The sequence below is a fragment of the Rhamphochromis longiceps genome, linkage group LG4 (genome assembly GCF_057381845.1).
Source record: "Rhamphochromis longiceps isolate RC_006_pf linkage group LG4, R_longiceps_female_GT1.1, whole genome shotgun sequence".
In the NCBI taxonomy this organism is placed as follows: Eukaryota; Metazoa; Chordata; class Actinopteri; order Cichliformes; family Cichlidae; genus Rhamphochromis; species Rhamphochromis longiceps.
Genome location: NC_140560.1, coordinates 13,381,986 through 13,408,503, shown reverse-complemented (window position 1 = coordinate 13,408,503; position 26,518 = coordinate 13,381,986). Strand labels below are relative to the sequence as shown.

The 26,518-nt window shown below is 41.2% G+C and overlaps 1 protein-coding gene and 1 long non-coding RNA gene across 2 annotated transcripts; one reads left to right on the top strand and one right to left on the bottom strand.

Moving 5' to 3' along the window:
• The first annotated feature begins 2,586 nt into the window (after positions 1-2,586).
• On the top strand, positions 2,587-26,185 carry LOC146671185 (uncharacterized). Its single transcript, XR_014911412.1, has 3 exons — positions 2,587-3,579; positions 14,712-14,859; positions 26,107-26,185. It is a non-coding gene; the product is annotated as an uncharacterized LOC146671185 (long non-coding RNA).
• LOC146671186 (PHD finger protein 12-like) lies at positions 12,242-19,687 on the bottom strand. The gene is made up of 6 exons (XM_085403369.1): positions 18,910-19,687; positions 17,135-17,513; positions 16,925-17,020; positions 15,131-15,213; positions 14,815-14,953; positions 12,242-13,064 (listed from the first exon to the last, which is right to left on the bottom strand). Exons 2-6 carry the CDS (start codon positions 17,250-17,252, stop codon positions 12,484-12,486), a joined length of 1,017 nt encoding a protein of 338 aa, XP_085259495.1. The 5' UTR covers positions 17,253-17,513; positions 18,910-19,687; the 3' UTR covers positions 12,242-12,483.
• Positions 26,186-26,518: the final 333 nt, after the last annotated feature.

Below are 26,518 nucleotides of genomic sequence, written 5' to 3'. Positions count from 1 at the left end.
GGATAAAACCAGGGGTGATTTTAGCCCATTTTTGGGGTTGCTTCAGCACCCCCGAAATGAATCAAAGCACCCCCAAATATTTCTTACTTTTTTGACAATACTTGCTACTACACACTACTAAAAATATAAAAAAGCATGCAGTACTTGGTTGAGATGTAACATTTTAACAACAAAAGTATAGATACCCCCCCGTCCCAAAATGGTTTGTTCCAGTTCGGCTCTCACCTACTCTGGCTCTTGCGCCGTCGTTGCTGCCAGAGCGATGGTGGCTGAGACGCAGCGGGTCGGAGGTGTAAGTGCCTGGTTTAAAACGGGACATGTTAACTGCATTTAACCTTCAGTTACTTTTTATTTAGTTAGGTAGGAGTCAGGCCATGTTTCTTTTTAGCTGAAAAACATTACACCCAGGTAACCTGCAGTATTGAAAACGTGTTTTGCGACAATGTTAGCTACCCTACAATCCATCCTACTGTGTAGTAAAATCAGCGACATTTGACTGTCCTGTTGTTCCCATTGAAATTTATACAGCCTATTTAAAATCTAAAATTTAAAATTGTCCTAAGAAAAGAACCAGGTAAGAAAACAGACAGGGAACAGTGACAGGCAAAACAGAAACTGCTAAACTGTTTGTGAGAGTTGACCACCAAAAGTATTTGCCAACTTTAAGGTGAGGCAACACAGGTTAAAATGAAAGGAATAAATCTGCAGAGCCATAGTAGTATCTGCAGTAAAGATATTTTCATACATTGTACCATAGGCAAAGTTGCCTCCATTTTTATAATTTTCTTTTAATCAATAATTTGTACATTTCAAGGACTCTATTTTTGGAGTCTATTTTCATATATCTGTATTTTATTATACATACGATGTAGCTTGCCATCACCAGTGTGTGAATGGGTGGATGACTGGATGTGTAAAACACTTTGGGGTCCTTAGGGACTAGTAAAGCGCTATACAAATACAGACCATTTACCATACACATTAACTCATTCACTGCCAGCCATTTTCAAATCAGGTAACTCCCCACTGCCAGGGTTTTTGTGCATTTTTAAGTAAGTAAGTAACGTAAGTTCAACGTAAGTTTTTCAATTGACGTCTATAGCCGTCAATGGCAGTGAATGAGTTAAAAGTGAATCTCTGTCCAAAAAATGCACTCAGTTTACTTCTTACTCACTATGATCACCATTCATCATTTTCCCCCAGTAAAGTAATTAAGGTTAGGATATGTTGTTTGTTTGTTTGTTTTTTAAATTCCAATCCATTCTTCGTTTGCAGCATTTAAATAACCTTTATCAGATTTGATGGTTTTGTTACAGACTTTAAAAAAAAAAGTGTTTTGCTTTTCTTTCACAAATGTGGGGATTAAATTGTGTTAAAATGTACAAAACAGTGATGTCATATTTTGTGACGTGGACCCAGGCACAGAGAGACTTGATGAATTTAAGAATCTTATGATTTAATAAAGAAATTTGCAGACTTGCACAGAGAGGGTAAAATTATGATGACTGATAACGGAGATGAAGACAACAGATGATGAGGCCAGGGAGGAACAGGGGTTTAAATGCACCAAGGAGACAGGGAACTCAGGACAACTGGAGTGGAATGCAGGGACTAACAGAGACAGGGAAGAAGTCTCATCGTGACGAGTAAAGTTTATCTTGCCTGGCTGAGCAGCTCTGGGTGCTCAGCACCCCCAAAGCTCTGATCCTAGAATTGCCCCTGGATAAAACAATGCTTTGTAGGATCTCCTGTAACTTTCCACTTTACTGTGCTATAGATACAACATGTGGGTTTGGCTACAGAGCTTTATGCATCAGTTTCTCATACAGTCACTGACCACTTTATTAAGTGCTAGTAGGGAGACCGGGGATAGTTGTAACGTGGGTCAATTGTAACACTTCCAATTTCTGCAATCAGGGCTAAGTTTCAAATGATGTGATAACGCCATACATGCCCAATTCAGTTCTTCTATCACATAAAACAATAATAATAATAAAATAGTCAGATGTCTATTCATATTAATGTACAGAATTCACCTGCTTGCTGCTACTACTGTACATTCACCCAATGTACATACTATATACATATATATATATATATATATATATATATATATATATATATATATATATATATATATATATATATATATATATATATATATATATATATATATATATATATCGTCCGTAGTGCTGCATTAACATCATCTAGCAGACCTTCTGAGGGTACTTCACGAACAATCGATTACCGACACTAACAAGCCTTATCGTTGCACCCCTAATATATATATAAATAGATTATTTCGGTGGTTATATTATTGAAAGTATAGTTTCACCTCAGCACATTTACAATTATATCTATTTTGTAGCACATAGAAATGTTTAGTTAATATTTACAGACAGACACATTTTCCCCGTAACTGTGTTGTTACTCCAACATTTGTTGAAAATGTATTTTATGAAATGCTGAGCAGGATTTCTAGTATGTGGAATATTATTGCCACCCCACTGTGCTAATGTGATTAAATACTAATAATGATTACTAAAAAAATTCAATAATAAATCAATAATAACTATTTCTTGATTGAACTATAATGTAAGCGCAGTGCTGGTGTACAGGGGCTTTATATGCCTTATCTATATCAAGCTTTTAGCCAAATATAAGCAGAGATATTTGTATCTTTCTTAAAAATCCAGATCCTTACAGATTATTTGAGAAATGGATCAACAGCTATCACTACTTGAAGCACTCTAAGTCCTGCAATGGAAAAATATCCCTTATTTCAGCTTTGATCACACACTTTGGTTCTCCAGTTGTAGGAATGTTTAGCTGATGTAGAGTTTAGAAATGTGTTATCATAGAAAGTAGAATTATTGTAGAGACATTGTTTGTAGAGTAATAAAGGCCTTATTGTGTTGTGAATTTAGCAGTAGATTTTAGAGGGCTTCTCCCCCATTGAGTGGAAATTCCCCAGAGGATGCAAGGGGGGGGGTTATGACCTCTAGGAAGATATCTTCACCCACAGTGTTTTAACTGTCACGCACACACATCCACACGCACACTCACTCATGTGCACTCACACATACACACAGGTATGCGTACACAGTCACACACGAGCACTCACATAGACACGTGGGAACGTGCACATGTAGGCATTCACGTGCTCGTGCACATAGACAAAGACAGAGTTTGCAGCACACCGTGGGGGGGTTTATGATGGGGTTACTTCTATAAAGCTGGCTGTAACTAACAAAGGGGTGAAGATTTTTGGAGAGGGACACCGGCCTCATCTTCCCTTCTAGAAGTGCATGCTTAAATGAAGATGAGTAAAGATGAATGAAGATGAATAAAGTTTTGTAAAAATGACTACTGAGTCCGGTGCCATCTCTGGATGCTCGAGGAATAAAAAGAACCGGGGTAAAACTGATTTCTCAACACAGTGCAGAGCAATGGCCAAGAAAAGGACAGACTTCCCCGAGTGAAAAAAAAAAATGAAGAGAAAAGCTGGTGATGATCCAGAGCAGCTGGTCTCAGGAAATGAAGAAAAACCCTGATCACCTTCTCTACAGAAACAAGGTATAATATACGGAGTGTGAACATTCTCAAAACTGTATTGTATATAGATTTTTTTTTTTATTGTGTAAATTAAATTTTTGTAAAACTAAGTGTTGTATGTTCACCAGTATGATAATGATGAAGCAGTAGTCTCGGTTAACGTGGTTTTATTAACCAGCACAGCAGCAGAGAACTTACATGCTTGGATTCCTTAAACGAATGGTGCCTATACCACTCAAAACATACACACACCTACTCGGAGGTACGGCAAGTGGATTAGGACAAAATACCAAACTAACTGTTAGGGTCCCTGGGTCGTTGACCCAGTGTTTTGTGTTTTTGGTTCTTTGATTTTGTTATTTCATTATATTCTAGCTTTGCTTTATGGGTTTTAGGATTATTCTTAGTTTAGGTTCTCTGGGTGGGATTTGGTTAGAGTTTTGGTGTTCTGGTTTTCTGTCTGTGTCATGTTGCTGTCTCCCCTGTCTGCTGTATCCCCACATCCAGTCAGTGTCTGTGTCTGCCCTGGTCCCACATCTCTGTTCCCTTTGTTATAGTGCCTGCCTGTGAGTCTGTGTTATGTTTCCTGTTTTACTTTGAAAGTCCATGTCTGATGTTAATGTGTCTGGTTTTGCTTCCCCTTGTCTCGTTAGGCCTGATTTGCCCCAGCTGTGTTTCCCTCCTGTTACCCATTCCCTGATTGCTCCCTCTGTGTATTTAAGCCCTGTGTTTCTCTGTGTCTGTGTCGTGATCTACCGTTTACGTTGCTGTGTGTTTTGCTCGTCCACCGGTGTAAGTTTATTTTGAGTTTTTTCTAGTTATATGATGTTTGCGTTCAGCATTAAAGCTGTTTTGGTTTAAGTTCTGTCTCCGGAGTCTGCACCTTGGGTCCTATTCCTGTCTGCACACAGCCACACCTAACACTAACAGCAGGTTATCTACATCCCCCTTCTTTAGTACTTCCCCAACCGGATATAAAGTTTAGTGCATATTGAATAATAAAACTCACAGCATAAAAGGTGACATACGCTGACCCTTAGGAACATTTAAATTTGCAAGCAGATGGAAGAAATAAACATGACAAAAATACCATTTTGCTGTATAAAGTAAAATATGATTACAACTGAAAAACACCTCAAACAGAATTTATCTTGAGGCATTGACATCAGTTACTGTTGGCTCAAACATCAAACCTGAAAATGTTCTGTGTTTTTTAACTAGCACCAAATTAATCCCTATATCTTGGATTTGGTTTGCACACACGACCAAAGCGTGTCCTGTAAGCACCATCACTCTTGGAAGGTCTTGGAGAATGCAAAACATCAGAAGAGCTCTCAACATGAGTGCTGTCTTTAAACTGTTCTACATCATTGTTTTCATCCACACCCTGCAGTCTATCATAATGATGATGATCAGTGTCTTCCTGAACAGTAACGGGCTCAGACATAGGCAATATGTGTCTGCGATTTCTCCTGTAAGTGTTTCCATCTGACTGTACCAGGTAGGATCTAGGTTCTTTACAAAGTTCCTTGACCACACCTGTGCGGTCATAACCCTGTGGGGTCTGTAACCTCACTACTTGTCCTTCGTTGAGAGGTGGAAGTGGTCGGCTGGATCTGTCATAACAGACCTTCTGAGTCAGTCTCTTGTTGAGTAGTTGGGCTTTCACTCTCTCAGATTCACGGTGTTGTGGTTCGAGCAGTTTCGTTGTGATTGGGAGCGTAGTTCGAGTCTGTCTGGATAGAAGTCGTTCTGCAGAAGAACCCAGGTTCACATCACGTGGAACATTCCTGAGATTCAGCAGGTTGAGAAATACATCAGTGCCATCTCTGTGTGATTTCTCCATCAGCTGTTTAGCACTGCGCACTGCTCTCTCAGCAAGCCCATTGGATTGAGGATACTCTGGACTGCTGGTGACATGTTGAAAGTCCCACTGTGAAGCGAAGTCTTTGAAACGCTGGCTTGTAAACTGCCTTCCATTGTCTGAGATCAGAGTGTGTGGAGCACCATGAACTGAGAAGTGTCTTTTCAGCTTCTTGATGACTGTCGCCGATGTCAAATCCTTTAGCAGGTCAATCTCAAACCAGCCTGAGTATGAGTCGGCTACTACTAAATAGTGCCACTCAAAGACATCTGCAGCCACAGTTGACCAAGGAAGCTCTGGAACTTCATGAAGATGAAGGGGCTCTTTTTGTTTAGTGCTGTTACACACCGAGCAGGAAGTAACTGTTTGCTCAATATCTCTTGACATGAACGGCCAGAAGACAATCCCCGTGCTCTCTGCTTGGTAGCTTCTACGCCGGGATGTCCTCTGTGCACGATGGTGATGTAGTCTCCTTGCAGTGATTTTGGGATCACAGCTTTGGAACCTTTAAGAATGATGCCGTCATCCACAATCAGCTCATCCCTGAAAGGAAAATATGGATGAACTGCTGAGGGAAGGTTGTGGAGTCGTTGTGGCCAACCATGTTTGATGAGCGAGCTGAGTGCTTGCAGTGTCTCATCCTCAGCTGTGTGTCCTTTAAGTTCCTCCAGGCGTGAAGAAGAGATGCAGCTCACCGTCATGACATCAAAGTTGTCCTCTTCTTCAGACTGCTGGAAAGTGGAGCTGTTGGGAGAGACAGTGTGTCAGCCAGATACATGTGTTTTCCACATTTATATGTGAGGGTGATGTTGTATTTTTGGAGCCGTAACAACATCCTCTGTAATCTGGCTGGTGCAGCGTGAATAGGTTTCTTTAGTATGGTGACTAGTGGCTGATGGTCTGTTTCTACGACCACAGGCTTGCCATAAATGTAGTCATGAAACTTTGTACATGCAAAAACAACAGCCAGCAGCTCCTTTTCTATCTGAGCATATCTGGTTTCAGTGTCTGTCAGAGTACGTGAAGCATACGCCACAGGTCGCCCTTCCTGTAAGCAAGCTGCACCAAGACCATACTGTGATGCATCGCACGTTAGTGTCACAGGTTTGCTGACATCGTAATATGACAGAACAGGTGGATTAGACATGTGCTCTTTAAGTGCTTCGAACGCAGTCTGATGCTGTGTGTCCCACATCCACTCGCTGTCCTTGTGTGTGAGCTGTCGCAGAGGAGCTGACAGATGGCTGAAGTTTGGAATGAATTTTCCAAGATAATTGACCATCCCCAGGAACCTCTGCAGGGCTTGGACATCTGTTGGAACCGGCATCTCTTTGATTGCGGCTTTCTTGGAAGGGTCTGCTTTAAGCCCCTCGCTTGTGAAAATGTGTCCGACATAACTGACCTGATTCAGCCAGAATTTGCACTTTAATGGGTTTAGTCGCAGGTTTACTTCTCTGGCATGATCAAGGACTTTTCTCAGGTTGTCGTCATGTTCTTTCATGGTTCTTCCACCGATGAGTATATCTTCAACAATGATGGCACATGGATATCCAGCGAATATCTGCTCCATGGCTCTCTGAAACACCTCGCTGGCAGCGTTAAGACCAAAAGGCATTCTGAGGAACCTGAAACGACCAAAACAAGTGCTGAAGGTGGTTAGCATGGATGATTTCTGATCCAATGACACCTGCCAAAAAGAGTTCTTAGCATCCAAAACAGAGAACACAGTAGCATTTGACATTATTGCAGCCACTTCTTCTACTGTGCGCATGGGATGGTGTGGTCTTTTCAGAGCAGTGTTTAAATCTCGAGGATTTATGCATATCCTGGTTTCATCTTTGCCCTTCTTGTTGGTGGCTACCATGGAAGACACCCAGTCTGTCGGCTCTGAGACGGGAGTAATGATGCCTAATTTCTCCATCCTGACCAGCTCTGCCTTGACCCTGTCTTTCATGGCCAAAGGGATGCGATGTGCTGGGTGAACAACTGGTTTCACATCTGGGTTCAGTGTCATGCGATAGGTGACTGGCAACCTCCCAAGCTCATCAGAAAATAAGTCGCTGTATTCTGTGATAAGCTGTTGTGACAGGTCATCTGCAGACGTGCTCAATTGGTGGACGTCATTGCTGAATGATACAAGCCCCATTTCTCTGCATGCACACAGTCCAAGTATTGGCTGTACATCTTCATTAATAACAAAGAATGATAACACATGTGGCTGTCCATGCAGAAAACACTGCAGCTTAATTACACCTGAGGTTTGAATCTTGCTGCCTCCAAATGCTATTAGGTTAACGGACTTGGGGTGTGCTTTCATTTGTTTATCTGCTCTTACAATGTTAACCGTTTTCTTGGGAAGCACATTACATTTAGCACCTGTGTCCACCTTCATCTCAACAGGAATCCCATTAATCTGTACGGTGACAAAAACTTCCTCTTTGTGTTCCACATGCACATCAGTCGCATGGATTGCATATTGAAGATTTACACCATCAACGTAGAAGGTGTCATCTCCGCTGTGATCAGCTTGTTCTGGTTCCACATGATGAACTGACTTTCTGCGTCTTGCTACGTTTTGGGTAGGCTGAACAGCTCTGCACCGTTTCTTAAAATGATTCCACTTTTTGCATGCATGACATGCCCAAAAGCTGGACATTTGCTCTTTTTTGCAGCATGAGCGCCCCCACAGTTAGTACAGTTAGTAACATGCTGTGTTTCAGACCTGTCTCCTTGTATTTTAATTTTATCTCCTCTGTGCTTTCTTGTAAATTTGGGCTGGAGCACATCAACATTTGATGCAGATTGTTGAGGAAAAGCAAGTGGTTTATTATGCTCTTCAGTCATTTCATGAATCTGGCAGACAGATATGGCTTTTGCTAGCGTTAAATCACTATCACGCAGTAGCACTTTCCTTAAATTGTCATTGTTGATGCCACAAACTAGTCTGTCTCTTATTAGTTCTTCACTCAGATCGCCAAATCTGCAGCTTTTTGCTTTAATCCGTAAATCACTTACATAGGATTCAACAGTCTCGCCAGTCCTCTGATTCCGCGTGTTGAACTTGTGTCTTTCCATCGTGACGTTGGTTTGAGGGCTGCACATCTGTCTGAATTTCTTTTTGAGACACTCAGGATCCTCCTTCAATTCTGCAGGAATGAGAACTCGTCCTCTATCGCCGGGCTCTCTCACTTCTGGCGCGTAAACAAAAGACCGCTCTCGTTCTATAGCTTCGGGACCTGCTAAGTTGAGCAATATGTAGGCTTGTGTGCGCGCTGGCTTGTCAGAGTGTGCCGCCGCTATAAAAATGTCATACTCTTGCTCAAAAATGCGCCAATTTTCAGCAACATTACCATAGAAAACAAGCGGGTCGGGCCTCCTGAATCCCTCCGCCATGTTGTCTGCAGTCCGGATACAAAAAAACGCACACACAAAAAAGACTTGAGGCGGGAAGAAAAAATACCCTCAACTACGAAGTACGTGTTCTATCCCATCTGACACCATGTTGTATGTTCACCAGTATGATAATGATGAAGCAGTAGTCTCGGTTAACGTGGTTTTATTAACCAGCACAGCAGCAGAGAACTTACATGCTTGGATTCCTTAAACGAATGGCGCCTATACCACTCAAAACATACACACCTACTCGGAGGTACGGCAAGCGGATTAGGACAAAATACCAAACTAACAGCAGGTTATCTACACTAAGGTTCCACGTGTCACTGTTGAAGTGGGGCATTAATCAGTGTGACGCCACTTGTAAACATGTTGCATGTGTGGGGTTTCCCAGCCTGAGCTGCATGGACTCCACACTGGTGAGGCACACTTTCTATAGCTCCTCTCCCTGTACTAAATTATACGTTTAAATTTGGTGTATTTGTCTTTGCTAAGTATTAGTTCTTTTGGCTAAAAGCTCCCAAAGTGTTTTTGATTGCTTTGAATGAGAAAAATAGTAATTGGAACTGCATTTTATCTGTTACACCATCCGTTTATGTGTTCCTTACTTGTGCTAAACCTTCAGTTGTTCATCGTGCTTATTTGTGGGTCCTGCTGACTTCAGAAACTGAAAAGCACACTCTGAGATCAGGTGACTGACTTAACCATTAAAATTATCCCAGATATGACAGAACTTGTAAAAACAGTCTTGACTTGGTGAAACGGGAAGGCTTGGCAGCAGTTCAAGGCAAACAAGGAACATGAAAAGTGTCAGGAGAGGCAACATCATTGGGAAGGTTACTTTTCAAATGTATCCCACTACAGATTACAGAATACATGCCCTAAAATGTATTTTGTAACGTATTCCGTTACGTTACTCATTGAGAGTAACGTATTCTGAATACTTTGGAATACTTGAGATATTATCATGCTTTTTACAACTACATGAATGTACTATTTCTGTGTGATTTATTACTATTACTGAAGGTACTCACCATTTTTGCAGCGATCTCATATAGAAAACTATTCCTCGCTTATATAAAACAGGTCCGCGGCTCCGAACCGTAGTAAAAGGACCTCTGGCTAATACGTCGGGTTCGTGTCGGGCTCGTAGCCGAAAACTAGCTTTACTTTGTTGTCTGGGTCAATTTTGCTAGCGAGAGACAGAGAGAGGCGTTGAAAGGCTGCTCCAACAAAACTTATTGTTTCGGAGGAAAACACGCACACATTGTACAGTCGAGTCTTAATAGCTTACTTACAGCTGGGCTCGTCAGGCACTCTTCTTGGCTGCAGTGGTTATTATTATATTTACATGCTTCCAGCTCCCGTTTCTGCTCAGTGACAGCTCGTACTTTTCCACTCTCCTTTTTCTCCCTCCCTCGCTCACAGACACATAACGGGTATGGCAGTCCATTCTCCCTGCAGCACGGACTACACTGCCCATGAGGCTACATTCTTTAGGGCGATGCCTGTAACACTCTGCTATTGCCTTCATATTAAATAATTTCTTGCATAATAATTTTTAAAAATATTTCTTCATGTCATTAGAGGTGACATGGGCCACGAGATTGAGACACAGGCATAAGAGCCTCTTAATGCGTGTTTTGTTTGGGTTTCCACCAGCGTGGAATTACCAAAAATAGAGAGGGCATAGCCTAACATATGGAACAGGAAAAGACCACCGTGTAATCCCTTTATTTCAACAAAGTAACTGTATTCTGAATACCACCTTTTTAAACGGTAATTGTAATGGAATACAGTTACTCATATTTTGTATTTTAAATACGTAGCATTGGTACATGTATTGCGTTACTCCCCAACACTGAGTGTAACACCATGCAGCTTGCTGCTTTCCACGTCGCTCCACTCAAGCCCTCTCTCCACAGCTCTTCAGCTCTGCAGCAGCAGCTTTGGCAAAAGGACACCAAGGTGAATTTAAGCAAAGTGAGTATGCAAGCGAGGGAGCCAAGGTTGAGTAATGAGTCCAGTGCAACGATTTGGCGACAACTGAGGAAACAGGATAGGAAACAGGAATGTAGCCAGAATGAAATCAGCCTGGCTGCATTCAGGTGTGTAGTTCGCTAGCCGGTGTATAATTAACAATGGGCTAGACTAAACTGGTGTAAGTTGTCAGGTGGACTAAAGCAATGTAGCTATATAGTGTGAAGCACCCAGATACACCAGATTACATAAATAGTAAAATGTTGTGTCAAGTGGTGTAACTAAAGCGTAGTTGTTTGTGAAGAATGTGCAACATTTGAGTTTAAAAGTAAATCATATCAAAGATATAATCATGCTAGAGACAACAATGTTTTTTAAAGCTGTCATTTCTAAACAGTTAATGTACCAACTTTGTGAAAGCCCTAATGTGTGACACCTTAATAACTGTATTTGCATCTGTTGCTGCTTCCTGTATTTTTGAATTAAACAACCATGAGGTACAGAAATGAAAACAAAACACATCTCTGTTTATTTCTGTTCCAACCCACAGTCTGCTTTTCATGGAGCACGTCATCACTTTGTCCATTTTTATTTATTTATTTATTTGTCCTGAAACAAGCCGAGCCCACCAGCATTCTGAATGAACAGTATGATGACCAGGTCCGCGTCGACCTCATTGATAAACTCTTGATTCCAAATGTGCTCTGCCCAATCATAGGCATTGGTTGCTACCAACAACAAGAAATAAAGCAGGGCTGAACCATTTTCTAATAGGGGAGGGAGGGTAACGCTATGCAATATATTCATTTTTTAGAATTTATATTCAACGTTAATTGCAGCTAGGCTCAAAGTGTTAATGCTAGCTTATTTTAATAAACAACATGTCATATGCAAACAACTAGGGTGTGGCAAAGATTATTTTAGGGTGGCACATGCCCACCCAATGCCACCCCTGTAGATCCACCCCTGTCAGTACTGAACTTGCTGTCTCAGAAAGTGAAAACCAAACTAGAGCTCAAAGTGGACCTAAAACAAGGCTGAAAATAACAGGCATAAACACTGAGTTTGTTCTTAGAAACTTTCTGTATTCACAGGTTTGAACAGACAAGCAGGTACAGACAAAGAGTGCTTATATACACAGCAGCACAAGATGTTAAAATGAATGCTAAAACTATACGGTATTTACAGATGGACTACAGCGGAAAGTACAGACTAAGAACAAGTTTTATCACAAAACGTCTGGTACTCTACACAGTATCACAAATTCAATGAGCTGTACAGTTAAAAACCAAAAAATGGCAAATCTAAATGAAATCCAATGTTTCTCCAATCGAGAGGCACTGAATTAAAATGTATTTACATTATATATACATGTTATAGTGTATAAGCATGTATGTTTTCATACATATATAGCTACCTGTGGTGCAAAAGCAGCAAAAGAAATTAGAATGTATGGAATTGAATACTACAAAGGAAAAAAAACAAAAAATGTTTGTGCTAAATGGGCTGACTGACAAAAAGGTTACACCATACATAACTAATATACTGGCAAAAACAAAGATTGAGCGCAAGGAAGTAATGTTTGCTCAAAGACCTAACGGTCCTAACGGTTACGTCAGTCATTTAAAAGAAAAAAGAAAAAAAGAGATTGTCAATAATACTTCAAGTTCATGCAAAGATATAAACTATTAAAAAAAAAAAGAACTTTTCCCTGTTGACCAACCAGCTGTGCAGCTTTCCCTTCGTCGTGACACAGAAGGTGCAAAATAAGAGGCAGGGCGGGGCTTCCTGTGCGGATTATGGAACAGAGTTAAACGCAGTACGGGCACTTGGTGGGGAGGTACAGTCTCAGAGTCAGCCTCATCCTGGTTGGAAAAGCCGCTTGTTGTGGCAGTGCTGGGTGGTGGTGGTGTGGAGGTGTTAGCGGTGGTGGTGAGGGTGGTGCTGATGACACTGCTGCTGCTGGTGTTGGTGCTTGTGCAACTGGCAGCAGGTGTAGTGGCCTGCTCCTCTTTGGGCTGCTTACTGGCAAACTCAGTGATGCTAAAGACAAATTGGAGGCAGCCCAGTTTGATGTAGCTACCATGGTGGAGCAGCGCCGTGCCCTCCCAGCCTGCCCCGCTGCCTCCAATTAGACTGGAGCTACTCGCTTTGCAGCTACAAGACGGCTCAGCACCACCCTGACATTGGCTACTCATCACTCCTCCTACTGGCAACAACCCCACCATGGAGTTGGCTCCCTCGTCCTCTTCCCGTTTCTTACTGCGACCTACGCAAAGAAGAAATGCAGCAGGTCTGAGAAAGACGTCTGTCCAGACTAGTGTCACAGTAAACTCCATTAATGTGGAGACAATGCAACCATGAAAAGATTTCACTGATTACATTTTATCCACAAAATAAAAAATGAACACTTTGTTTTGAAAATGAGACTAAAATCATGTGGAAAGCTGAACTCTGGCAAACATGTTTTACACTCATCATCTATAAACAGTTTCAGAGAAATTTGATTTAATGCTGTTTCACACTGCAGCTCTTTACTAATCAAACATCTGTCCAAATGATCTTTAATAACAGATTAAGACTGGAAGCTTTATGTGATACAGCAACATTCAGACTTTACATAACGTGGTCTGCCACAGAACAAGTATATCTGACTGCTCATTTTAGCACTTTATTTACCTTTCTCATTGCTACAATGCCACATGCACCAAGTTTACCACTGTACTGTACGTTTACTACATCCTTACTTTTACTTTGAAATTGCAATAGCTAATAATAAGCCAGCCCGTTCTTTCCCATTTGGTGTTTTCTCTACCAGCAGGCTCGCTGGCTAGATCGCCATTATGGATGGAGATGAATTCCAATACCAAACTCATGGTTTGTTTTTTTCCTGCACTTCAAGCTGGCACTCTAACCAGAACCTACAACAGACGGAGAACTGGTTCGTGTGCAGTTCTCACACAATGAGAATACAATGAGCTCACTGGGACTCAGAGCAGAACAAGAGCCAGCAGCTGCAGTCCAAGAACATGGGCTGACTGAAGACAGCTAATGATGATGTTCACTTATTTATTTTGGGGTGGCTGTAGCTCATGTGGCAGAGCAGGTCAGCCATTAATCAGAAGATTGGTGGTTCGATCCCAGGCTGCCTCCTGGCTGCATGCCAAATATTGTTGGGCAAGATACTAACCCCGTGTTTGCCTACTGGTGGTGGTCAGAGGGCCCGGTGGCGCCAGTGTCCGGCAGCCTCGCCTCTGTCAGTGTGCCCCAGGGCAGCTGTGGCTACAATGTAGCTTACCATTGCCTGTGTGTGTGAATGACTGAATGTAGTGTAAAGCGCTTTGGGGTCCTTAGAGACTGAGTAGAGCGCTATACAAATGCAGGCCATTTACCATTTATTTTAGTTTTATATTAAGCTAATATGTGTGTGTGTGTGAATGTGTGGATGACTGGATGTGTAAAGCGCTTTGGAGTCCTTAGGGACTAGTAAAGCGCTATATAAATACAGGCCATTTACCATTTAATATTATTCACTTAAAAATAAGCACGTATAGCTCAGCACATCTCATAGGCTACTGTAAGGTATGAATTACAGCAAGAAGGTGATAAGTTTTCTTGTCATTGGTTCACTGCACTGCATAAACTAATTACATGTACCCATTAAGAATGACAAATGTGACCTTGACCACAATTTGGATGAAGAACACTAAAAGCTGTCCAATACTGCAGGAGCAGTGTCAGTGTAACAAACAGGACACTGACATTAAGCACATGGGGGGCTACACTTCCTGAAATTCTAGCCAAACTAAAAATGATTCTTTTCAGTATTAGAGTATAAATTAAAGTATTCCTTTAATTTACAGAAGCAATGATGTTATGATTTCTTCACAAATAAAATTTTAACTATTTTAACCAGGACACATACAGATGAGTGGCTAAGTGGATGAAGATGGTCAAACTGGGCACGCAGACCTGGGTTCCTTCAAGCCAATCCAAACAGATGACGGAGATGTACTTACGAATGATTCCTTGGACTTTGGCTACCAGGCCACCGGGTGGACATGGTGAGGTCTTCTCAGAGAAATCGCACGAGTACAGGACATTATCCACTGTGGTGCCATGCTCGCTATAGTTCAGAAGCTCATAATGCTTGGTATTCTGAAGGACGACAAACACACATAATTTACATCTTGGTCACTAACAACCACAGGAGTGTCTGTGAAGGTTCTCAGTCATCCAGGTCATCGTAGTCAAAGGAGCTTTGCAAGCTTCTTTGCAAGCTCCTTTGACAACCACAGGAGTGCTCTGCAGAGTGATGTAGTTTAACGGCCTCACCTCATCATAGAAAATACAGGCATGTTTCCCCGATACGTAGTTGCAGTGACCGTAGTTTGTAAGGCACACATCGATGTCAGCACCTTAAAGAAACAGTTAAAGACTTAAACACCCTTTCCCACAACACAAGGAATACAGATTTGCAACATGGATTTTTTTTCTGCAATATTGACGTGTCAAAATGTATTTTAATGACCTGCACTCCAATGTGACATATTGTGTTTTTGTTCAGTAGTTTTTATTCCACATGGTCCTGTTGTGACCCTCACAGGTCTAAGAACTTACTTTCACAGACAACTCGCTTAAAATACTCTGATTTAAAGATGACGGTATCAACTATCACTCAACCTGACTAATGATACAGAGATTGGGAGTTAGTACAGGCTCAGTATATTATTATATTATATTATACTCTGTTGTGTACTGCTGCATGTCGTGCAGAAGTACAGTCATGGTTAAAAGGATACCTTCTGTCAAGGTTTACATATTAGGACAAAATAAAAATTATCTTGTTTTTAGCAGGTCTTGAAATTAAATCTTGATATATAACCTCAAATGAACTATAAAATATGACACTACTGTCATGTATTTGACAAAAAAGAAGCCAAAATGCAGAATTAGTGTATGAAGCACTAAGCAAACCCCTGTTGCTTCCATATAAATAAAGATGACAAGTAGCTGATTAACTGATTATCAGCACGAGTGACCACCTCTATAAACTCAGAAGCATTCTGGTGTCTGTCGACATAATGCCAAAGAGGAAAGATGTCTTAAAGAATAAATGAGTGCTGCATGTCAGTATCTGAAGTTGCATGAAGCCAGTCCCAAACATGCTCATAATTCTACCATGAGAAAGATTATTCATTATTCAAGTGGAAAACATGCAAGACAGCTGCAAAATATTCCCAGGAGTTAAAGTCCAAAAACAGCCACCAAGGCTCAGGCAGTGCAATGACTCCTAGCACGTCAGCAAATCTGTCTGGTGGTTCTGCAAGCTGATGAACGATGGGGTGTTGTTAGTTTTTCCACACACTGCTTCTGCATCACTTCCCAGTTTTATATCTGTAGGAGTGATTAGCTCAGAGCCAAGACATCAAACCAGGGGCCCTGGTATACCTGCTGTGTTGGCAGCTTTGCGTGTCACCAGTAATACCATCACACAGCTATATCCATTCATGCTAGCTGTTACGGTGCATGTACGTGCTGCAGTATTCTTCTGAACAACAGGTGTTGCCCGTCCTCCAAATCAGCGCTGGTATAGAAGGAGAAGAAGTCAAAGTTGGAAGACAAGGAATTTTAAAGTTTTTGCAAAGTTTCAAAGTTTCAACATCTCCCTCTGTGAAACCTGTGAACCTCTAAACTTCTGTACTGATATGATGTTAGGATGCCATTAAAAACAGACTTTAACCCAGCTGCAGCAGCAATGCAACAACACACCAGATTATAAAAATGGAGAAGTGCATGACCAGCAGAGATGACAGCTTACAACATGCAACATCAACTTTGCTGTACGGTGACATTTGCCAGGCACCACACAGCAGGTATGATGGGGCCCTACCTATGTTCTACTTCGGTCTTACTAAACTTTAGTCACAAGGCAAGAATATAACCTAAATCAAACATGATTGACTTGAGTTTGGTGAACTGGTATAATTTCAAAAAACTACGTGAGACCAGCTTTAATGCTGTTCTCCTACGTGAACCTTTCCCACATCACAGGTGAAACCTAAGAGTGGCTCAGAGCCAGGGCACAGAATGCAGCAGGGTCAAAGTCACAGCGACTGAATGTCCTACCTGATCCTATGTGTAACATCCTATAGCACATGCTGACAGCTGCTCCTCTTCCTGTCAGAGGGTAAAAGACCGCTCTGGCTTGCACCTTTTTCTGACCTGGAAGGAGGAGCGTGTAGGTTTTAATAATTAGAACAAAACAGCAATCAAACAGCAGAAAAACTGACTTCTTGACAAGTAAACAGACTAAACTGTAGTGCAAAGGTGTCTTACTGTTTGGGTGGGGTGCTGAGGTTTTTGGGGTAGTGCTGGTGGTGGGGGGAGGTTGAGTGCTGGGCACTTTGGGAGCAAAGAGCTGCTGGATCCTCTGATGTGCCAAGAGCTTGATCATCTCTGTATCCAGTTTGTCCAGCTCGATCGATGTGCACAAAAACACAAACACACACAACCGCTGAAAGCTAATTACATCTTCGTGTGCTTCATAGCAGAACACAGCAATATGAAGGCTCTTAAACTGTCACATGTGGCCGCAGAGTGACAAACTCACCCCCATCCTCCTCTTTTCCATCCTTCATGCAGCTGGACAGGTTGGTGATGGAGGGCAGTGTGTTGGGCAGCAGTGAGTCCGTCAGTGCAGGAGCAGCCTTTATGTCTGAGGGACAGGAGAGAAAAAAAAACAGACAAATTGATGAGATGAGATAAAAGAAGGACCAGAAAAAACACAGTTTTTGATAGTTCACTATAAAGGAAAAAAGTGCACAGGAACTATTACTGAGATAGAAGGCAAAGCAAGTTGTATCTGAATACCTTTTTTTTCTTCATAACTCAGTAACTGAAAATAAAATGTGCTCTTAAATGGCCATGTATCCTTTGGATAAATGGGGCTGCACGATACAAAATATGCAAGAAAATTGTTAGCACTATCGATTATGTCAGCAGTGAGTATTCAATTAATAGCAACAGTAAACATTCAAAAGAGAGAAAACTCAGGTCTTTTAAAATGAACTTTTCATTTGTTTCCACTTTAGAAAATGCTTGTTTTGATAGTTTAACAATACACAGTATCTGCCAAAAGAGCTCAACTCTTTCACTGTATTTACATCCCATATCACAATCACATTTCCACTTTCTTGAAGAAACATTTTCCTAAAGACAAAAAACTGATAAATTATTAAAAGTAGAAATAACAGAATCACAATTTTAAGTGATCTGCCAAATAAAATAAGCTATGCATCCCATCCATCCTAGACTGAGGCATGAAATAAAAAGGCCTTCTTCCCATCTGCTTGGAGCTCTTTCTTACATTATAAGGGGAAAAAAGAGTTCTGACAGTAACGCATCTCCTGGATGAAGCAGAGTTGGTCAGTGTGCACGCGTGTGAATAATAATGATAATAATGTACACTTTTATTGATCCCCGTGGGGAAATTCTTCTCTGCATTTGACCCATTCACTCAGTGAAGCAGTGGGCAGCCACCAGTGCAGCGCCCGGGGAGCAGCGTGTAGGGATGGTACCTTGCTCAAGGGTACCTCAGGGTAGCCGTTCAGGGGATTCGAACCCCTGACCTTCCGATCATGGGGAAACCGCTCTACCTACTGAGCTATCCCTGCCCCTGCATGTGTGTTAAATTGTGCGAGTGAATGTGTGTAAGCCTTGAAACAAGCATGTAGTGGCTGCAGTGAAGAAAGGTGAGCATATAACCATTCTCAGTTCTGAGGCATTCTCTGTGCTTTAATGCAAAACAGACGTTATGAAAGTGGAGATGTTAATACTAATAATAATTCAGCCTAACAGCATGACTATTAACACAATTTCTTAAAGTTAAAAATGTATTTATATTAATTTAAATATGTAAAATAATGTTGCTATAGCCTCAAATTAAATGTTCTCTCATGCACACCATGGTCCCCTTACACGTATAATGAGGAGAGAGTAACATAATGATTACCGGTACTTGAGTATATTATTATTATTATTATTATTATTATTATTATTAGCTGTATAAAGTGATACATTTAGACTGCAGCTTTGACATTTCTGATGTGTACCTGGAGTAGGTGCTGATCCAAACATTACTGTGTCGTGCTCCTGGCTGCCTCTAGATGGTGCATCTGTGAAGGAACTGCTGGTGATTGAGAAGGAGGGCTTTTCATCGGTGCTCACACACTCCTCCTGGGGCTCTGTCTGGCTCCTGTGGTTCTGTTGGCCACTGTGGGGCCATATCGTGGGGGCAGTGGGGCAGTTCTGTTGGGCACATGCATTTACAGTGCTCTCGGGTTCCTTCTTAACCGTTTCTGTTCCTATGTGGTTCACCAGTCCAGAGGCAGAAGCTGATGGCGTTTTCCCAGCCTTCAGTCTGTTCTGTAGCTCAGCCTTTTTCATGTCCTCTGATGTTCCACTTGATTGTGTATTTTCTTCTCAAAGTGCCACTCTGTTGATGAGGCCTTCTGTTTGATGGATAGGTGTTGCATGATACTACACTGGAGCGCGATGACATCCTGAATCCAGCTGAAACTGAGTGGGGTTTCTCTCCATTGCAGCCGCTATTAGGAGCTGAAAGAGTCTCTTGAGGAGTCGCAGGGTCGGAGCAGAAACTGTAGAACTCTCGAGCTCTGCACCCTGAACTTCATCCTCAGGCCACCTGTATCAACACACTGAGAGATTTATTTAATATCATTTTCATCACAATCTTACTCTGCCAGCTGACGTGCCGGTCTTCTATATCAAAACTCAGCCAAACATCAAACATTCAGCGTAGTCATTCAAAACCTTATCTGTACTATTATAATCAGCAAAAACAGCGTTTTAATTACAGGCATGTATCATTATTTGCAAATCAAAATTATAAAACTCAATAACACGCTAAACAGGAAGCAAAAGTCCTCTGTGCGCGTCACAGCTCATTTGCATGTTCACACACAGTCTAAAAATAGCTCGCAGCTCTGCAGTGCGCTGTCGTCACACACAGGGTCACACAAAGCTCAGACAAAACTCTTTTATCTTATATTACAAAGACGTCTTATATTTACAATCACTGACAGGCCTGACAGATTCAGCACCTAACAAATTTCGACAAATTTAAAATAACGGGTCTTACCGAAGAAAGATAACTTTTTTGTAATCAATTAACCAGTATCTGTTTCCTCCAGAACAGCCTATGGCCTGATTTCTAAAATCCCTAACTCAATTTAACTGTGTCCAAAAAAGCACATCACACCGTTTCCAACGGTGAGGAGAATTGAACTCCTAGCTTATTTCAGGATGCCCTGTACCCCACAGATAAGCCAAACTGAACTAACCCTTTTCGCCGACAGGTCAAGACCGCGCGTCCACGGCCAGGAGGGAGCATAACCTCCGGGCTATGCGCTTCTTAGCATCTTCCAGTGCCGTCCTATAATAATTTATAAAAATTTGAAACAACAGTCAACACCCTAAAACAAGAGTCTGACTAAGGCAAGTGCCACCTAGAGGTCAATGGAGCCGTTTCCCTCACTTATAATCACACAGGACCACACTTATAACCAATTTGGACTTTAACCAACAACATGACCAATTCCCTACCAAACTACTTGAGCCTTTACTCAATTCCTTGGGACTCTAACCCAGCATTTCTTTCATACTTTTTAAACTTCATTAAAGACTCTTAGCCGACTTTAACTGCATAACACACACACGGGGATCCTCATCAAAATCAAAACAGACACCCACCAGTAATTTCAGTGAGTAGACTTTAATTTAGTCATATCCAATTTGGCACACTTTGGAAATAATTCAACAGGTAGTGCCTTACCTTTAGATAAGCCGGCTTATGCCCACTCACATCAGACCACTGGCTCGTGCCTGTCCGTTCAACAACCTCAGACCGTCCAAACTTTTAAATTCCACCCCAATACCACAGGACGAGCCCCCAAAATGTTAAGGTTCAAAATATTGGGGATGGAGACAAGAGAAAAAACCACAATAACAACACTGGTCCGGTCGGGTTGAGTCAAACGATGATTTTAATGGTCACACACGTGGGAGATGGACACTGATGCAGTGAGCCTCAGATCTCAAAATGGTGGAGCATTGCTCAAACTCTTATAGCCTCTGGTGCCTCCACCTTATCATAAAAAGCCTAAACATTCACATGCTTTCTCTCACACAGCGCCTAAGCTACGACCTTGGCTCCCCGTCTATCTGCTCCTGCTGAGATGGGGCAGAAAACTCCAGCATGTTCCGTTCTCTTCTAATCAGACAAATAAGGCGATGACTTTCTGCAAACAGTATTTCTTATAACTCAGCAGTATAATGCATCATGAAACAATATCATCCATTCACAATAAATCAGCAGTCTAATGTAATGCAAATCAGTTTAACTAATGCAATAGTTATCAGCTTCTTCTAATTCAGGAGAATAATGCCAACTAAAACTACATAATAATTCACAACCTTTACTTAGGGGTCTAACATGGCATAAAATAATATTATAATCTAATACAGCTCTCAGTCTTCATACAGACAGGACACGTTGCAGCGTAATTGCAGACAGGTGCGTGGGCCTGAGCTCTGCCCAGGCAGAATGACGAGCGGAAGAAAGCAGCAACACAATAAACATATGTAACCTTGCGGAGCCGGCCGGGCAGACATCGAGACCGTGACAGAGTGCAAAACTTTTATACTTGACAACACACACAAAAAAAACACAACAAAAATCAGAATGTTTGTGATTTGGATTTTTATTTAAAGGTGAAACCTTTTATCTTTTCTTTTCTTTTTTTTTTGCCAGATTAGACATTTTGATTAATTTCATTGAAGTATTTTTTGTTTTACTTTGATGCTATAATTTAGCAATATTTAATACTATATTGCATCATGGCAAAACAACAGTCTCCTCAAGCTGCTTTATACTGTAAGGTGAAAACACTACAGAAAAAGCCAGAAAACCCCAATGATCCCCTTTGAGCAAGCACTGGGCGACAGTGGGGAGGAAAAACTCCCTTTAGGAAGAAACCTCCGGCAGAACCAGGCTCAAGAAGGGGCGGCCATCTGCTGCGACCGGTTGGGGGTGATGGAAAGAGAATAGAGGGAGACAAGATGAAGTATACTTCTAATGGCCTATTCCAATTGGTGGTAATACATCATAAGAATTGAGGAAAGGTGGTGTTGATGGAGACTCTGGGGAAGGCCTTCGTCTGCCAGGGTGTTTTGGAGGCACTGGAGGTGGATGAGGTTTAATCTGTGGAAAGATCTGAGACGGAGTCGGAGTCTCCTCATAACATCTCCCCATCACGCCTCTATGGACCACCGGTGCGAGCTTTTGTCCTTTCTGTCTTTCTAATTTAAGCTGGAGTTGAACGTCTTTCACTCTAGATTTTAGATGACCTATCTCTTTTTCTTCATTGGCAGCCTTTCTGATCATCTGGTTCACTGGTCCAATGAGCTCCTGTTTTTGTTTGAATAAAGCGTATTCGGAAGACTTTACCATATAATTGTACTGCTTTTTAAATGATTCCAGCTCCCGTGTTTTATCTAGTAAAGCTGCATCTAGATCCTTGCATCTGATACGTAGACAGTTCAGCTGTTTTTCAAGAAACTCCTTCGTTGTTCCAACAAAGGGGATGCCTTCCACACCGTCTACGTATTTCTTTTTCAAGTTGTAGAACATATCCCTAAATTCCACCTTTTCTTTTTCTCTGAAGTGACCTGCATGTGGAAATGCCTTTTCAAAGGACAAAACGCACTAGTACAATTCCTCTTGGAAGTGGCGCTTTTTCTTTTCCAGGCAATTCGTTTTTTGTGTGAATATTTCTGTTTGCTTTTTTGTGGCGCGCAGTTGCTCTTCCAGTGAGATCTTTTCAGCCAGTGCCTGATTGTGTGCCGTTTTTACTTTATGCCTGTCCACTGCTGTCTTTCTGTGTTCTTCCTTCTCTTTGCTTAGGGCCTTTTTTATGTCTTCATTTTTCTTTTTCAGAGAATCATTTTCATCTTCGACCACAGCCTTCATTTTCTTTTCAAAGGCCAGAGCCCTAATATTTCTCTGACATTTTTGTTTCATCTCCATTTGCTGGGCCGTTTTTTCGTTGATGGTCTTCCCCATTTGAGCTTTCTCATCTGTTAAATCATTCACAGTTTTACCCATGAATTCATTTAGGTCCTGCAGCTTCGCATTATGCGCCAAAATGTCCTCGATCCAAAACTGTGAGGGTTTATGTTCCTCCTCACGTTCATAGACTGCATTGATGCTCACACGTTTACCAATTTCCATTTTCCTCTCAAGCTTTGCAATATATTTATCATAAATGCCTATGACGATTTTTAACTTTGTTTCTGCAGCATATGCTTTGTCTGTGAGTTTTGATGTATTTTCGTCATAAAATTGCTGCATCCGATTTTTCTCCTCTTTGTGGCGTTTCACCAGTAAGTCGACGACTTGGCTGTTGTGAAACTGCTGACGCGCAAATTTTTCTTTTTCCGTTTCCAGCAGTGCTTGCAGCACTTCAACATCTTCTTCATGTTTCCTATTAAGTTCAGCGCGGAACTTTATGAGAGCTTCGTTGTCATCTTTTATCGAGTCCAACCTGTCTGAGATACTGGTCCTGTCGTCCACAACAGAAGACAGCATCTCATTATTCTGCCAAAGTTCTTTGTTTTCTTTAGTTAGATCCTCGATCCGTTTGTTCTTGATTGTGTCCTGTTTTTTGAAGTAGTCAAGCTCAGTTTTAAGCTTTTCAACTTCATCAATCATTGGCTGCAGTCTTTGGTCGAACTGTCTTCTTTCCTTTGTTTAGTTTTAGTTTTCAGGTTTATTTGTCATATGCGAGTTAGCACAGGGTCATCATTGCAATTAAATGTGTTTGACGAGCAGCAGTCACTCAGCAGCATGCACAGTACGAGAAAATATATTAAAATAAAATGAAATAATAAAGAAAATAGAAAAATAGTAAGGAGCAAAATATTAGAGAGGCATGGTAAAAGAGAAAAGATGACTGAATATATATGTATCTATAAATATAAATATATGTACATTAGTGATTAAATAAGAAAATCTTGAAAAGAAATATGACGGGAGGGCAGATGGGATATTGCACAGGAATGAGCAGCAGAAAATTAAAGTATTGCACTTGTGACAAAGCTTGTGATCTTTCCTTCCTTCCATCCTTCTTTCCTTTGTGACAAAGCTTGTGATCCTTCCTTCCATCCTTCTTTCCTTTGTGACAATGCATGTCATCCTTCCTTCCATCGTTCTTTCCTTTGTGACAATGCTTGTGATCCTTCCTTCCATCCTTCTTTCCTTTGTGACAATGCTTGTGATCCTTCCTTCCATCCTTCTTTCCTTTGTGACAATGCATGTGATCCTTCCTTCCATCGTTCTTTCCTCTGTGACAATGCATGTGATCCTTCCTTCCATCCTTCTTTCCTTTGTGACAAAGCTTGTGATCCTTCCTTCCATCCTTCTTTCCTTTGTGACAAAGCTTGTGATCCTTCCTTCCATCCTTCTTTCCTTTGTGACAATGCATGTGATCCTTCCTTCCATCCTTCTTTCCTTTGTGACAATGCTTGTGATCTTTCCTTCCATCCTTCTTTCCTTTGTGACAATGCATGTGATCCTTCCTTCCATCCTTCTTTCCTTTGTGACAATGCTTGTGATCCTTCCTTCCATCCTTCTTTCCTTTGTGACAAAGCTTGTGATCCTTCCTTCCGTCCTTCTTTCCTTAGTTTAGTTTTAGTTTTCAGATTTATTTGTCATATGCAAGTTAGCAGAGGGTCAACATTGCAATTAAATGTGTTTGACGAGCAGCAGTCACTCAGCAGCATGCATGGTAGGAGAAAATATATTAAAATAAAATAAAATAATAAAGAAAATAGAAAAATAGCAAGGAGCAAAATATTAGAGAGACATGGTAAAAGAGAAAAGATGAATGAATATATATGTATCTATAAATATAAATATATGTACATTAGTGATTAAATAAGAAAATCTTGAAAAGAAATATGACGGGAGGGCAGATGGGATATTGCACAGGAATGAGCAGCAGAAAATTAACGTATTGCACTTGTGACAAAGCTTGTGATCTTTCCTTCCTTCCATCCTTCTTTCCTTTGTGACAAAGCTTGTGATCCTTCCTTCCATCCTTCTTTCCTTTGTGACAATGCTTGTGATCCTTCCTTCCTTCCATCCTTCTTTCCTTTGTGACAATGCATGTGATCCTTCCATCCATCCTTCTTTCCTTTGTGACAAAGCTTGTGATCTTTCCTCCCATCCTTCTTTCCTTTGTGACAAAGCTTGTGATCCTTCCTTCCATCCTTCTTTCCTTTGTGACAAAGCTTGTGATCTTTCCTTCCATCCTTCTTTCCTTAGTTTAGTTTCAGTTTTCAGATTTATTTGTCATATGCAAGTTAGCACAGGGTCAACATTGCAATTAAATGTGTTTGACGAGCAGCAGTCACTCAGCAGCATGCACAGTAGGAGAAAATATATTAAAATAAAATAAAACAATAAAGAAAATAGAAAAATCGTAAGGAGCAAAATATTAGAGAGACATGGTAAAAGAGAAAAGATGACTGAATATATATGTATCTATAAATATAAATATATGTACATTAGTGATTAAATAAGAAAATCTTGAAAAGAAATATGACGGGAGGGCAGATGGGATATTGCACAGGAATGAGCAGCAGAAAATTAAAGTATTGCACTTGTGACAAAGCTTGTGATCTTTCCTTCCTTCCATCCTTCTTTCCTTTGTGACAAAGCTTGTGATCCTTCCTTCCTTCCATCCTTCTTTCCTTTGTGACAAAGCTTGTGATCCTTCCTTCCTTCCATCCTTCTTTCCTTTGTGACAATGCATGTCATCCTTCCTTCCATCCTTCTTTCCTTTGTGACAATGCATGTCATCCTTCCTTCCATCCTTCTTTCCTTTGTGACAAAGCTTGTGATCCTTCCTTCGATCCTTCTTTCCTTTGTGACAATGCATGTCATCCTTCCTTCCATCCTTCTTTCCTTTGTGACAAAGCTTGTGATCCTTCCTTCCATTCTTCTTTCCTTTGTGACAAAGCTTGTGATCCTTCCTTCCATCCTTCTTTCCTTTGTGACAATGCATGTGATCCTTCCTTCCATCCTTCTTTCCTTTGTGACAAAGTTTGTGATCCTTCCTTCCATCCTTCTTTCCTTTGTGACAATGCTTGTGATCCTTCCTTCCATCCTTCTTTCCTTTGTGACAATGCATGTGATCCTTCCTTCCATCCTTCTTTCCTTTGTTTAGTTTTAGTGAGAAGGGTCTGGCTGCAGCCACTGTGGAGCTCCACAGTAGCCGGAAGCACGTGACCTCCACAGTAGCCGGAAGCACGTGACCTCCACAGTAGCCGGAAGCACGTGACCTCCACAGTAGCCGTAAACACGCATGGATACCGTGGAAGTCTTGCAAGTTGATCGCAAAGGTTAGTTAAGTCTTTCTTATATAAATTTGCCGTTAGTGATTTCATAATTCTAGGAATCGTCTAGTTTTCTTACAATGATCATGTTGCCACTTTTTTTGCGTTACAACAACATTCCTCCTTATTTTAATGTTTTTTCATCGTGCTCCATGGCAGAGAAACACACAGATATGCTTTTTCCTGGGCCTGGTTTTAGTAAGAGAGCTGGATTAACGGCTTCTGTGGGCGAGAAGAAGCAAA